General features: G+C 42.6%; 1 protein-coding gene across 2 annotated transcripts; it reads right to left on the bottom strand.

Moving 5' to 3' along the window:
• Positions 1-942: 942 nt before the first annotated feature.
• Positions 943-15,033, bottom strand: ppp2r2ab (protein phosphatase 2, regulatory subunit B, alpha b). Of its 2 annotated transcripts, XM_046861512.1 has the most exons (10): positions 14,952-15,033; positions 12,547-12,624; positions 9,838-9,935; positions 7,320-7,479; positions 5,685-5,797; positions 5,414-5,591; positions 4,718-4,882; positions 4,464-4,633; positions 3,740-3,831; positions 943-1,352 (listed from the first exon to the last, which is right to left on the bottom strand). In XM_046861512.1, the coding sequence occupies exons 1-10, from the start codon at positions 14,956-14,958 to the stop codon at positions 1,073-1,075; spliced, it is 1,341 nt and encodes a 446-aa protein (XP_046717468.1). In that variant the 5' UTR covers positions 14,959-15,033; the 3' UTR covers positions 943-1,072. The 2 variants fall into 2 exon arrangements, with proteins under 2 accessions (XP_046717468.1, XP_046717467.1); XM_046861511.1 differs by lacking the exon at positions 14,952-15,033 and having other exon boundaries at positions 12,547-12,634.
• Between the last annotated feature and the right edge of the window lie 434 nt (positions 15,034-15,467).

A 15,467-nucleotide genomic window follows, 5' to 3' on the forward strand; every position in this document is an offset into this window, starting at 1 on the left:
TTTGTTCAGTTTATAAATACCTTTTTTTTCCATCGTCATAATCTCTATAATCCTTCTCAGCTTGGAACGAGAGACAGACAGAGAAGTGGGAACAGAAAAAAAAAATACAAGAGTTCATCAGTCTGTTGGAGGATGTCGAGGACAGACGAAAAAAAAATAAAAAAATCATCACATGACTACAATACTGCCACGGACTCGCCTGTACCGAGACCGGAGTTCTCTTTGTTCTTTATGTGCATGTGTGTGTGTGTGTGTGTGTGTGTGTATGAGGGTTAAAAGTATCGTCAGGATGTTGGGAATGAATGGCCGAAGGGAACCATGTGGTCTGAGTACAGTATTGAGGAGAATTTATTGAGCAAAAGAAAGACAAAAATTCTTTAAACAGAATTAAAACAACCTAAACAACATGGCAATTTCAACTGAGAAGATAAAAAAAAATAATAATTGTAATGGCACAAAAAGAGCTGAGGTTGAAAGACGGAGTCGTTTCCTTCGAAGTAGGCGTGTGCTGGTATATAAAACTTATCACAATATCGCAGTCGGAATCCTCAGACTGACAGAATCTCAGTGGTTAATAACAATAATAATTATAATTATATCGCTGATTTAAATATTGCGATGTATTGCCTAATCGATTAATCAGCACAGCCCTATTTCAAAAGGTTTTGACCAAAAAAAAAAAAAAAAAAAAAGTTGACATTTCATATCCCATGGTCAACACGGCCCTGTAGCCAGGCCTGATGGGTAAGAGAAGAGCATTGTGGGTAAACTGAGTGGGCCGTGTTACGGCGTGGGTTTGCCCCGCCCCCATCGCGTCCTGATCGTGATGATAAAGATGACAGTAGTGGTGATGGTTGTCACAAAATCTATTTTCTCTAGTTCCTTTTTCTCCACGTGCACGCACACGCACGCACACGCACGCACACGCACGCACACGCACGCACACGCACGCACACGTGCACGCACACACACACACACACACACACACACACACACACACACACACACACACACACACACACACACAGAGAGAAACGAGCGCGCGGACGGAGGTGTGTGAGGTCGGTCGCTCCTAGTTGCCCTTCTCCTGGAAGATGTAGAGGTTGTTGGTGGTTGCCACGGCGATGATGTTGGCGTGGGGATGCCACGCCGTGTGCAGGATCTTCTTGTTGAAGTCCAGGCTGTCCACGCTGATCTCGTCCTTCTTCCTCTTACCGCCGGCGCACACGCGGCGCGGCTTCAGCACCTGCCGGGGCTTGCAGCTCTCGCGGCACGCCTCCAGGGTGACGTCTCGCCGCTGCGTGCGCTCCAGCATGCGGAAGAAGTTGTTGTACGAGCCGGTCATCACCACGCTGCGGAAAGCGAGAGAAGGGAGGAGAGGAAGAAGGAGAAGACAGGTGAGTTTAACAGGGAACCGCTGCGAGCTGGTCACTAAGCAACAAGCACGATGGGCGTGTACAAAAGGGGGGAGGAGTCACGCGGCAAGAAAAAGGTTCTGAGCAAACGGTGTTTAATAATAAAGATCTGTTCTGTCGCTTCGCTCGGCACACGGTGACGATTCAATTAAAAAGGGTGCGAACAAACTAAATATAAAAGCAGCAAAAAAACGATGATATTTTTAGTCACTGTTGTGATTTCTGAATAATTATGCAAATCTTTTTCCTTTAAAAAAAAAAAAAAATCAGGTCTGTTAACTTGCTGCATTTCTCCGTTTCATTCTCTTTTTATAGCATTCGTCTACAACGTGTTTATTTATTTTTTTTCACGTGATTTACTGCGATGTTCAAATGATTGTTTTTAATGTTTATATATTGGATTTATGCATTTATTATTTAATTATTAAACAAAATTTAATGTATTATATATTCAAGATGCTTATGTGAACAAAGGGTCTATTGTAAATGCTGTATAATATTACATTTTTTATATTTTATATTTTTAAGCCTGGGTGTCAACTTGCCATCTGAAAAATTCAATAGAAATGTAGATTTTTTTTTTTTTTTTTTTTAAACACTAAATCACCCCAGTATGAGTGTGTGGAGGATTTCACCTTTAAACTAATTCACTCAGACAGACACTAAAAACTTTAAAATGTCTAAAGATAAACTCAATATGTGGCTTTCGTGGTTTGTAAGTGCACTTTTAGACATGAACAGCCTGAATTAGGAGTTTATACCGTTATAATAAGTAAAACATCTAAAAAAAAAAAAAAAAAAAAAGATTTTTAAAATTTTGATTAATAGAAAAAACAAAACAAAAAATCAATAATCATCCAAAGAATCTATTATCAAAATAATTGTTAGTTGCAGCCCTAAAACAAATTAAGCCTGTCTCTCTCTCTCTCTCTGTCTGTCTCTCCCCATCTGCCCCTCTCTCTCCCCCACATCTGCCTGTCTCTCTCTCTCTCTGCCTGTCTCTCTCTCTCTCCATCTGCCTGTCTCTCTCTCTCTCTCTCTCTCTCCCCATCTGCCTGTCTCTCTCTCTCTCCATCTGCCTGTCTCTCTCTCTCTCTCTCCCCCATCTGCCTGTCTCTCTCTCTCTCCGTCTGTCTAACTGTCTCTCACTCGTTCGTCTGTTTGTCCCCCTCTCCCCATCCCTCTGAATCTGCCTGTCTTGATCGCTTTTTCTCCGTCTGCATGTCTCTCTCTGTGTCTGCATGTCTCACTCACTCCATCTGTCTGTCCCTCTCTCTCTCCGTCTGCCTGTCTCGATCTCTCCCTTTCTGACTCTCTCACTCGCTTCATCTGTCGGTCTCTCTCTCTCTCTGTGTATCTATCTACCTCTCTCCCTATCCCTCGTTTCCTTTCTCTGTGTCTCTGTTCATGCCTGTGTGTAAATCATTACCAGATGAGTGTCTAGTCATCACTGCTTGTGTGTGTGTTAATCCTGCCAGCTGTGTGTGTTTGTGTGTAAACATTAACAGCTGTGTCTACGTATTCACTGAGCACCAGCTGTGTGTGTGTGTGAGAGAGCGAGAGAGAGAGAGAATGATATAATGTAAGCAGTATAAAGTGTTGCTCCTCACACCCCCCAGGCACTGATCATTCTCCTGGAACTGATCTAACGTGGGTCCACAGTAAACTACAGACGCCTCCCAACCTGCAGCTGGTGATAAGAAGAGCTCGTGTTGATTAGAGACCCCACCCTCAGCGCCGGACCAAAAGAAAACCCTACAACCCAACAGCCGGCTCTACTTTCAGCTCATTTTCCCTCGAAAAAACAAGAGTTTATGCTACACGTTTAACGGTACACAAAATCCACGTTTACGTGAATTTCCTCGGTTTTTAAGTCCCGGTTACATTTCAGCACAGTTTGGGGGGCAGAAATGCAAAATTGCTTGTTGTTTGTGAACGTTTTATATTTGTAAAACAATTTTCCTCTAAAATATATAAAAATATATACTAATTTTATTTGGCAGGAAGTGGAAGGCGGAGACTAAACAAACCTGCAGTCCGCCACTTAACAGGTTCCTGACTGAACTCGGATTTTTATGTTCTGGGTGTAAAAAGGATTGTATTTAATACACGTGTGCACCGAACCTAAAGCCGCTGTACCAAAACCAATTCGTGTTTTTTTTAACTATAAACGAAGAGAAACGAGTGCACCATGTCCTGCTTTCTGGAGACTCCTTCCTTACGCTTTTCTAAACCGTTTTTATTGCGCGAGTGCCCAGTTACCATGGAAACGATCGAATATACCCGCCGTTTTTAGACACGTGGTGAAATCTCCTCCTCCTCACCTGTCGTTCCCGCTCCAGCAGCACTCGAACTTGTCGAAGATGCAGTCGTTTTCATAGAGTGAGCACAGCTTACTCCTGAGGTATTCATGAACCTGCGGAGAAGAAAAAAGGTGAGCGGTGAGGGGCAGTAAAGCGGCTTTGAATGCATCCTTCAGACACTGCTATGATCCTGCACCTTGCTGTGGATTATCACCTTGTACCATGGTCACCTCCCAGTAATGACTAATCAAAGCAGTCATTGATGTTTGCAGAACAAAACGGACTGAGTGGATCAGAATAACGTCTAATTTCTGGAACTCTGCTCCGAACTACACACAGAGTAAAGCAGCGCCACCATTTAATGAGTTTTAATAAACGGGTATTAAAGAGAGAAATTAACGTCCGTCCGTGCTCTACAAATATTGAAGCTGCTGGAGTTCACTCCTGATGCCGGTTTCTGCTCGATTTCTCTCTTTTTTGTCTATATAAACTTTCCCAACGAGAGACGGACAGAGAAGTAGGAATAGAAAAATACAGCAAAAATTCAGCGGTGCTGCACAAAAAGCGTCCCTGTGTCGCCCTCTAGTGGTTCATGCGATCAGTGCATAAATCGCATATACATACGCCATAAACACCTTGTGAACTACAAATGAACTGTAATAGGGGGTGTTATGTTGATGGGGGGGATAGCATTTCTAACAATGGCAGTCTTAGTGCCGTTTGGAGGTGCTTCCTGAAGCCGCACCTGATATGTTTCCACTGGCCGGTTCTCCATGTTCAGGTCCCAGATCTTGATGGACAGGTAATCTCGGGTCATCATGTAGCGGCCGCTGTGGCTGAATTTCACGTCCGAGATGGAAGAGATGATTTCTGAGAAGAAAGAGCGGTTGCTGGGGTCTTCTGGTTCCTCGAACACTAAAACACACAAGAGAGAAAAACGTAAGTGGGAAGCCTACAACAAATCCTCAGTGATAAAAGCGAGATGGACGCGGGGCTGACGTTTGGAGTGTTTGTCGCAGAGGGCGGAGGCGCGCATGTCGCACATGCGGATGGTGCCTTTGCTGCTGCTGTAGACAAAGGTGTTGCACTGGTGCGGGTGGAACTCCGCCGCCGTGATCACCTCCGTCAGCTCCTCCATGTTGGTCGGCTTGATGTCCACAATGTCTGAAGGAGTGTTAAGAAGCACGTGCAGCTCTCAGACACACACACAGAGATTACCAAACACACACACACACACAATCGCTTCACCTCGTGCTCATGAGGTCAACCAATTCATCAGTTTTTGCTGATTATTTGGCATCGATAGTTGATTGCTGGAGCTTTTGGCAAAAATCCCATAACGATAGTTTTTCCGGGTTGCGTTGTAGAGTACAACAGCGGCCTCTAGATGCAAATCACTGATGCCACGTGCTGTTTGAGGTGTCTCTTTTTTTTTGGTTTTGGATTTAACTGTTTTAATTAATTTGGGGTGTTACTTTTTGTTTCAGTTTGAATACGTCTTTAATTTTCCCCAATTTCGCCAGTATTAATATATTTCATAAATTTATATCTATTTTATAATTTAGTAATTCTGTATCCATTTGAAAAAACTGTCACCTGATCTGGAAAAAATTATTTGGCGTTCTAGGTCAAACCTGAACTTAAACCCCCCTCCCCCCACCACACACTTTGCGCCCCCCACCCCCTGCAGGATACTGAAGCTGCGGTTGGTGATCTCCAGGTGCCACAGGTTGATGCGCAGGTCGTCGGCAGACAGGTACGTCTCGTTGTCGCTGTTTACCGAGATGGAGTTGATGTGGTAAGTGTGAGCGTTCGCAAAAACGCGCCGAGGGCTCGCCTCCACCATCAGGTCCATGGGCCTAAACACAGGCACCTGAAGCAAGAACACGGGGGTTAGAGTGAGACATGAGCAGGTCTGTAGTGTGTGTGTGTGTGTGTGTGTGTGTGTGTGTGTGTGTGTGCGTACTCGTAGAGTAGTGATGGTGGACGAATCTCTGCAGCGGCCATCTTCCTCTTTCAGATTGTAGCCCTCGGGTCTCTTATCACGTTCACTTATCTTCCACAACTTTATAGTTTTATCTGTCGATTACAAAAAAAAATAAAAATACATAAATGAATTAAAAAAAAATTATATTCTCCATATTTTTAAATAACACTCATAAATGTTCTACAGGCTTGTCAATCAAATAAGCCCCGCCCCCAGCTCACAGTAAAGCAACAGCTTGAATTTATTTAGTCTGCAGTTTGTACAGCAGTACAGATTTACTGTCCTCTAAATATAACAACATACAGCCATTATCGGCTAAAAATCAACAAAAAAATGAGTCCACCCTCAGTGAACGTGTCAAAACTATGTCCTAAGTGTCAATATTTTATGTGAACACCATCGAAGTCACCAGAGCTGCACAGGTTGCTGCTGGGATCCTTTTCCGCTCCTCCATAATGACATCACAGAGCTGCTGGATGTGAGATACATGGCGCTTCTCCACCTTCTGCTTGAGGATCCCCGCAGGTTCTCAATAGGGTTTTGGGCTGAAGACGTACGTGGCCACTCAATCACCTTCAGCAGGGTTGTCGTCGTTCTTGGTGGTGTGTTTGGGGTTGTTATGTTGGAAAACTGCTGTTCGGCTGAGTTACTAAAGGGAGGGTGTTATGTTCTGCTTCAAAATGATGTTGGAATCCATGTTTCCCTCAATGAAGTGCACCAGCAGCACTTATGCAGCCCCAGACCATGATGCTACCACCACCATGCTTGAATGTAGGCAAGACACAATTTTCTTGGTGCTCCTCACCAGGGCGTCACCACACCATCTGAGCCCAACAGGTTTATCTTAGTCTCTTTAGACCACAGGTTATGGTTCCAGAAATTCATGCTCTTGCACCGACTTGTTGCAGTGAGCGGCGTACGGTCTGAGCACTAAAAAGTGGACCTTCTGCTTCAGCAACCTCTAAAGCAATGCTTTTTGAAGCAGCTTCTGCACCTGGCACACAGAACGAGGACTCTTTGATGGACCCTTGTGAGGTCTGTTCCGAGTAGAACCCTTCTTGGAAAACCTCTGTATGACCCTGAACACTGTACTGTAACTCAGTTTCAGGGTACTGGATACTGATCTTCTAACAGCCTTTTTGCGTCTGTGGCCGGAGTGGCTGAAATGCTCTGCTGTCATTATACAGTACGACAGCAGCCTCTAGAGGCGAATCACTGACACTACATGCTGTTTGAGCATATGTAAAGTGTTGATAGTCCAAAAAGATCAGTTTATTTCTCTCTTTTTACTTATAATTAACGATTTATGCCCTTTTAAATCTTGTGCAAAACCTCAGTGCATCATCATGTAGATTTTAATTTGTCACTATTTTATACAAGGATAAATCCCAGTACTTCTATCAGTATCGTATTTCCACTAGACTTTTATGCAGCATTACACGGAGAAGCAGAATTTTTATTCGCTCGAGTGAGACGTTATCGATCGGACTTGCAGAAGCAATCTCGGATCCCAAACGCCTCCTCCTCTCCTGCAGATATAACGCAGGAAACGTGAGCTTCTCGCTTCCACTGTTATAAACTGCATGTGCTCTTTCCTACCTCTGATACACTCACCGTTTGTGGACAGGAGGAACTGTGCAGCGTTTTTTTGGGGCAGCCAGCGGATCTTGTTGATCTTCTCCTCGATCTCCAGACTCTTCAGGTAGTCGAACTCGGGCTCGTGGCTCTGGAACGTGCTGTAAACGTTGTAATCGCTGCGGCACTGCGCTTTGTTCTGGAGGAAATCAAATAATTAATTAATCCATTAAACAAATAAATAAAAAGGACACCTGGACAGAGACGAGGTTCTGCAAATGACACACAAAATACTGCTTATAAATTATGATTTTATTGATCTTTCTCAGTTATGTCGAGGCTGGAAAGTGAAATCTGAGACCCCTTTAGTTAAAAAACACATTAACGTCCGAGTCATGCGCCGAGCACCACAGAACCACAAGGTCTTGCCTCAGCTGTATACTGATGTCTCTTTACTGTCGCGTCGCTTTGAGAAGTATCTACCTATAACCATAAAACACCGCAGATCTCCTGAATGAAGCAGCCGAACAACAGGAACGCATCGACCCAAGCTGGGATACAAAAGCTATTTAAAAGCTAGCGTTAATTACGAAATTAACACAAACTCACAAACTAGACTAGCATCATGTTCGTTTCTCTTTGTTGGGTTCGATTTTGCCTGCTGAATTCGGTATTAGAGGTCGACCGATTTATCGATTTCGTCGATTTATCAGCTATCTTCAAAAAAACAAAAAAAACATACCAATAGTTTTTCCGGGTTGCATCCTTTGCTCAAACGGCTGAGTAAATCCGCTGTCATTATGAGAGCGGCCTCTAGAGGGGAATCACTGACATCACATGCTGTTTGTTTTTACAGACTGTGATCACTACATTATATTTGTTATTTAAAAATTATTGATTATATTATTATATTTATTAGTGGTGCAACCGCAGGTGAACCGTGGATTAATTCCCCTTTTATGTTTAACTTGCGGACTGATCTAGGGTTAATCGCAGAATTAAATCTGTTTTTTTGTTTCCTGGCGATATTGCTTTTTTCCCCCCCATAATTTCTTATATAAACAGAGCAGTCACGTCTTCACGTGTACGGGAGATGCGTTAGTCAACAACAGCAGCAGCATTTTTAAAAAATCTGATCTGTGTTTTAAAAACCGTAATGTTTTGTGATTCGTTGCACCTGTAATATTTATTAATTAATATATTCATACTGTTTTTTGCTTTTTTAGCTTTTATTTTTCCAATAAAAGGTCAGTACTATTTTACATGGATTGTTTATTCATTTTGATCCAGTATCTGATTTAGATCTATCGGTTGATTAATCGGTTATCGGCAAGTACGATCCAACCTCGCACTCAGTATCGGTGAATCCACTACCCCTATTCTGGGATTTGAACTCAAACCTTCCAATTAGAAGACATCTACCGGCAGTTACTACAGACACGTGTTCTCTGTGAGAAAAAACACACCAGGGCAGTGTTGGTCTTCCGGTCAGTCGCTTCTGACATGTACATTTATAGCATTCAGCACACGCTCTCATCCAGAGACTTGCAATGATCTCATTTGAGGATAAAGGACCTTCTCTCAAAGGCCTAACATGGTTCTGCTGGGATTTGAACTTATGACCTTTCGTTCTGAAATGTAACGTTTGGGCAGACGCCCATATCCAGACAATGACCTCATTTATACAACCGAGTAGTCAAGGGTTAAGGGCCTTGCTCAAGGGCCCAGCAGGGGCAGTTTGTTTCTTTATTGTTCTTCGAAAGCCATGCCAGAATTGGGATTTTAATCGCAGGATCACTTTAGTCGCATTGCACCTACGATGGAATTTGATCCTGACGGCGGCCCGAAATATTTGTACGCTATCGTTGGCGTGAGGTCAAAAAAAAAAAAAAAAGTAAATCGAACCGTTGTGATTCTGGAATTTATATTTGTATACTATTCGTATTTTATTATTAGTGCATGGCCCTCTAGTGGAAAATAAAGGCATGACACGTGGGGCGCGATGAACGGCAGAATTGTGTTTGTGTTCTTCACTAATCTTCATTCGTGTTTTTCTCTATTAAAAAAAAGCTCATGCACTCAAAGCAGCAACAAACAAACAAAGTTAGAGCATGAAACATGAAAACGGTTAGAGCACCGAACTCAACTACACTTTCATTTTCTCTATTTGTAAACTTGATGCTAAATCTAAGGGCATTGGAGCTACAGCTTGGTCTTGAGCGACTTGATGGTCCTGCACCTCCTTCCAGATGCTAAGAGGAGAAACTAGATGCTGAATGGAGTCTTTGATGATGATGCTGCTCGTCTTTGTTGTCACACACTGTGGTAGAGTACGAGAGCATGCTCTTTATGGAGCTGCGGTACGAATGATTATGAGTTTGCCGATGCAGGGATTTGAATCCATGAACCTCTGATCTGAACAATTTTTCTTGAACAATAACAGCATGGGTTCAGATTGTAAAAGGGGGAAAATGGACGAAGGTATAGTAGGCGAGACTTTTGAACCAGACATGCATGTGGCGTGCAGCGGTGCATGATGGGAAACGTGCGCCGATACCTCGGTGTCCTGCTGAAAGATGACGACGCGTCCGCCTTTGTCTCCAGTGGCTAACAGCTCCCCTGAGTGGTTGAACTCCACAGTGGAGATGATATCAGCTGTCGGAAACACACACACACACACACACACGCGATCAATCAAACAGTCACAGTACCAGGAAAAGGAGACGAAAGCGCGCATGAACGTACGTGCCCACACTCGGTAGCGGGTTACACAACATCCATGCGCGGCACGTTATCGTGAAAGAAATAACCGGTGTCTCGGCTTCATTATTTCTGCACAAAATCCGGTGAATTTCTGGTGAGAATAAAAAAAAAAAAGTGTCTGATGATAAAAGTTGTGGATGATATAACTGCTGGTTTACCGCCGCAAATCGACAAACGAGAGATGAATATCAGTCAACACACTCCCACGCTGCTCTAAAATAGGTGTGTGTGTGTGTGTGTCTGACTCACGATTTAACCCTCGGCTGTTCGCTGATGCACGGCAACAATACGAGAGAGAAAGAAAAGCAGGAGGCTTTTGTGTGAGCTCAGGCTCCCTGAGGCCTCTCTGTAAAAGTGTGTGTGTGTGTGTGTGAGCTATTTCTTATAGTACAAAAGAACATCCACCGTTTCAAAGCGAGAATAATAGCCACAGGGACGAGCCACAGTGCTGTAAGGACGGATGGAGAGAGGAGTGGAGGAGGGAGAGAAAGAGAGAGAGAGAGAATGAATACACATGGAAATGTATGCAGGCCTGTGGATGGACATACGTGTGTGTTTAGGGGTGTAACGGTACACGTATTGGTACCGAAATCCTCTGGTACGGGGTTTCCGGTCCAATGCGATCCTTTGTACGTGCGGAACACAGTTTAAATCCCAGTTTCCTCAGGAACGTATTAAGTGGCGGACCACAACTTTTAGTCTCTGCCTCGGACTTAAACACATTTTTTTTCCTTATTATGAAACTTGAAAACATCTGCAACAACGCCAGATGTATAAAAAAACGAAAGCACAGTTAGTGCAGTGTCACCATGGCGACTCACTCTGTACTGGAAATACGATTTGTTTTGAATATGTTTAAGGTGAAATCCCACATGAACTCCTCAATCAGCAGCACTTTTAACTTTAAAATGTCATCCAAAAGATAGTTTCTCTCAATGTGTTTATATATTATAATTATATAGTTATAATAAGCAAAACATCTAATAAAATATATAGTTTTGTCCGATTAATCTGAAAAAAATAAATTAATAAAATTAATTGTCCTACTAATCGATTATCAAAAAAAACAATACTTGCAGCCCTAATTAAATGCAACACACACACACACACACACACACACACACACACACACACAGAGTCTAACTATTTAATTAAATTTTTCCATTTATTTAATACTGTTCAAATGTTGATCACAAATATTAATAATAATAAACTGTTAAAAAAAAAAAAAGTTATGTTTTGCATTTCTTTCCTGATCGTACTGAAATTGAACCGAAGCGAGAATGTTGTGTATCGTTACACCGCTAATACAGATGCATGGATGTACAGATGGATGGATAGACGTATATAAGGATGGATGGATGGATGAAGTGAAGAACACTGATGATCTCCTCATTATGCACCTGTTAGTAGGTGGGATTTATTTATTAGGCTGCAAGTGAACATTTTGTCCTCGAAGTTGATGTTAGAAGCAGAAAAAACGGGTGAAAGGATTTGAGCGAGTTTAAAAGTGTGACGTCTAGACGTCTGGGTCAGAGCATCTCCAAAACTGCAGCTCTTTTACGAATGTAAAGATGGACGGATGGATAAGACGGCTGTATGTACTGTATTTATTGGACAGTGTTGGACTTTGTATCGGAAGATCACAGGTTCAAATCCCACCACCACTGAGCTGCCACTGCTGGGCCCTTGACGAATCCAGCTCCATGAAGATCTGCTTTACATGGGTTGGAGTGGAAGATCTCCTGCTATAGAGCTCCAACCCTATTGAACACCTTCAGGATGAATGTGAACAACCTTCTTCCAAGAAGAGTGAAGGTTCTTATAAACAGGGTGTTTAAAAAGCTCGTTGTGTGGGTGTAAATAAGTGTATGATACGCTGTGAATCATAAATTACTACATTACCCTCAGACAAGCTTCAGCATGTGTAGTGACATCTGTACTGTTTGTGCGAATTGTGCAAGACGGACGACGTCATCGCATTTCATTGCGCTGTTCTTCACCCAGTTCAGGGTGAAGACGACGCTGTTCTCCGAAGCTCAAGTCTGGTGGTGGTGGTGGTTTTGGGGGATCAAAAAAGATAATGAGCTGAAGATATATTTTGATTTCATAGACTAGGAAATTGAACACTTTAAATAAAAGCCGTCTGGCCTGCGTTTTTTTTCCGATGTTTATCCAATAGTCTCCCATATTTGTCGTTTGCAAGATAGTAACGATCTTCTCAACATCTGTTCTGCACAAGGAAGAGGGGGATAAAGACCTCAATCTTCTCGCTCCGATGTATCGTCCGTCGCGTTTGTGGAGCTGTGATGGAACATCTCTTAACTTCCACTTCTTTACTCTTCATTTCGCTTTCCGGCTCTCAATGCATTTTCCTTATATGGAGTTTTGTGGGCGTTGCCATATGCAAATGAGACATGAGCTTCATGCAATCAGCATTTCTGAGGACGCGATTTTGTGGTTTGTATTTGTGCGAGTCAATGTTTTTTTTTTACGCACTCACCTTCGGCTACGTCATCATCGATTGCTCCTTTGACCTGCGAGAAGCACCACTGAACGTCGTTGCCCCCGCCTCCGGCACCTGCAAACATAAAAGACGCACCGGTCAGACTCCGCCCACAAACACAGACCGACCAATCGAACCGTGGACTATTATTATTATTTCGTCCCTAAAAACCTCGGCTTAGTGGTGTACAATCAGATTCCGCTGCAGCAGAGGCAACAAGTAATCTTCCCCTTGAGATAATCTTCGCACTCTGGTACTTACTGCTCCTCGTGCCGCTTCAGGAAAACATAAGTCCTTCAACAAAAAAAGCAGGATGTGCATCTGCGCTATAAAAAGCCGTCTGCAGGGAAGTGACGCAGACGAGGACCAAGGCTTTAAAACGGAGTGAAGGAAAACGTTTAAAACCGAATGACAAATTGCACAATAATCCGGTTCTCCGTGGCGATCCGTCATCCCACAATGCTTTTAAAGACAACACACCGTGTGGACAAACATTAGTGGACACCCGAGCATAAGATGGCAATGGGCTTCTTTTTTAACATCCCGTCCCACGTTTAGTCCCAATTTACTTTTATGATAATCTCCATTCTTCTCCATGTTCTACTAGATTTTGTGGAGAAACTTTTGACCTTGTAGTAACATACTAATGAGGTCACTGAGGCGTCCACGCGATCTCCCATGACGGAGGTCTACGTTCCTCGACAGGTTCCTTTGCCGATCATATGGATTGAAGGTGGGTTATTGTTTCCTCAAGGAACATTCTATGCATAATTATCGAAAATTAAATTTAAAAAACAAGCAGCGAAGACTAAAGAGTTCCTGAGATTTGATTTTATTACACAGAGACAAAAAGCAGCAGAAAAACTGAGACAGGAATCCACAAGCAACTACATCACCACCACCACTTTCCATAAAATCAGTAATAAAAATATAGATTTAATACATTTCAACAGGAATCACAACCACACTGGGACACATTAAAGTATAAATATATCTAATAAGATTTATAGTTGTACTTTTACTGATACTTTTATATGTAGTATTCATTTTATTTATTTAAATATTATATTTTTATTATTTATATTATAAATTCGTTGAACGTTTCACTACGCGATTCGGTTACAATCCTCAAAGGACAAAATTTCGGGGGGGAAATTGAAACCCGACGTCCGCCCTGATTCCCTCTACACAGCGGAGTGCGAAAGTTTGTGCACCCTCAAGACCTATATTAAATATAAATAAAAATACTAAAATAAATAAATAAATTCATACATTGGGAATCGCATCCGATTCACGATACGCGAATTTCTTCTGTACATTTCTTATATTTAAACTATTTCTGGATTTTAAAACTTTCGTTTATTTATTAATTAATATTACAGAAGGAGAAGGAGGAAGGGGGTTACAAACTTTTGCACTTTGGTGTTTAACAAACAGATCTTCTCCCAGATGATGAACATGATATGTAACAGTGTTTGTATTTGTAGTTTAATCCTGGATCTCCTTCAGAAATCTTTTTTAGGGTTTAGAAATGAGAAAATGAGTGACCTTGCATTATGTGCGGATCTTAAATCTATGAACACACACTAATATACCATTCTGACGTCACATACACACATCCAATCCCATATTCTTTGTCTGTAATAATCCTAGAAATTAAGTGTGTGTGCATATTATTATTATTATTATTATTATTCTAAAATAACCGCCCCATGACCAGAACACGTGACTCTGCAAATGCATATGAAAGATCACACGCCGGTGGGGTTTAAATACCCACACACGCATTGCAGCTGCTTAGATATATGCTTAGATGCGGGATATTTCAACATACAATACACCAAAATGCACGCAAAATTCGCGATCGGATTGTTCAAGTCGAGCTTAGCAAAGCCGCGCCATTCATCCCCCACCTATATTCCGAAAGATCCCGCCTCCTGAAACCTGATTGGCTAACGAGCTCCATTCACGACAGTACTTTAAGAAGAACGAGCCAATCGGAGGACAGAAGGCGAGGTCTGGCTCAACCAATCAAATCAGCGCTTGGGGGTAAAACCGGAATACAGGTAGGAGGGAAAAAAAACAAGGTAAGAAAACGTGAAGTAGGGAATGTAAAACGTTGTAAATGTGTCAGGTCGAATAAATAAAATGAGAATGGATTTCTAGATTTATAAACTGTGAGGTAAAAATCTCGCCGGCGAAGCAGGAAAAGACGGATGCTAGCAATGCTAAGCTACAGGAATAGCCAGTGTTTCCGCTTCTGGATGGGTGACATGTGCGGTGATGAGAGTGTCGGCGCGGGACGCGGTTTCCGTCGGATTTTTCTGATTAATCGAGGAATCGATGCACTGACCAGCTTGCATGAGGTTCATGCAAGCTAGCCGTTAGCTTAGCAAAGTTACCTGCCATGGCGAGAGAGGGAGAGGGAAGGAGAATCTCAGCGGCGGCTCCTGAAAACTTTCCCGAGGTTTGTGCACAAAAAATAAAATGAAAATCTCAGATGGATTATAAATCGGGTGTGTGTTCAGGCGGCTCGGTTTGTTTTCTCTTTCTCTCCACCTCTAAAGTCCCGCTGAAGCCGAATCCAGCTCTTCTCCTCCTCCTCCTGCCTTTTCCTCCCACACTCCGCTATCCACATTCAAAATGGCGCAGCCCCGCCCGGCAGTGACGCCATCAACACGCGCCGCCATCTTTCGGGGCAGGAGAGGGAGGAGATGCGCCATGCGTTGACGTCATTCCCTTGCGTCGATAATAGTAGTGATGGGAAGATCGGATCTTTTGAGTGACTCGGTTCTTTGAATCTTTATTTTAGTTCATTTGATTAGAAATAAAATAAAAACGTTAACAAATCACGATAACAAACACGTCTACATACACAAACTACTATATGTGTGTGTATATATATATATATATATATA

Source organism: Silurus meridionalis, chromosome 11 (genome assembly GCF_014805685.1).
Source record: "Silurus meridionalis isolate SWU-2019-XX chromosome 11, ASM1480568v1, whole genome shotgun sequence".
Taxonomy (NCBI): Eukaryota; Metazoa; Chordata; class Actinopteri; order Siluriformes; family Siluridae; genus Silurus; species Silurus meridionalis.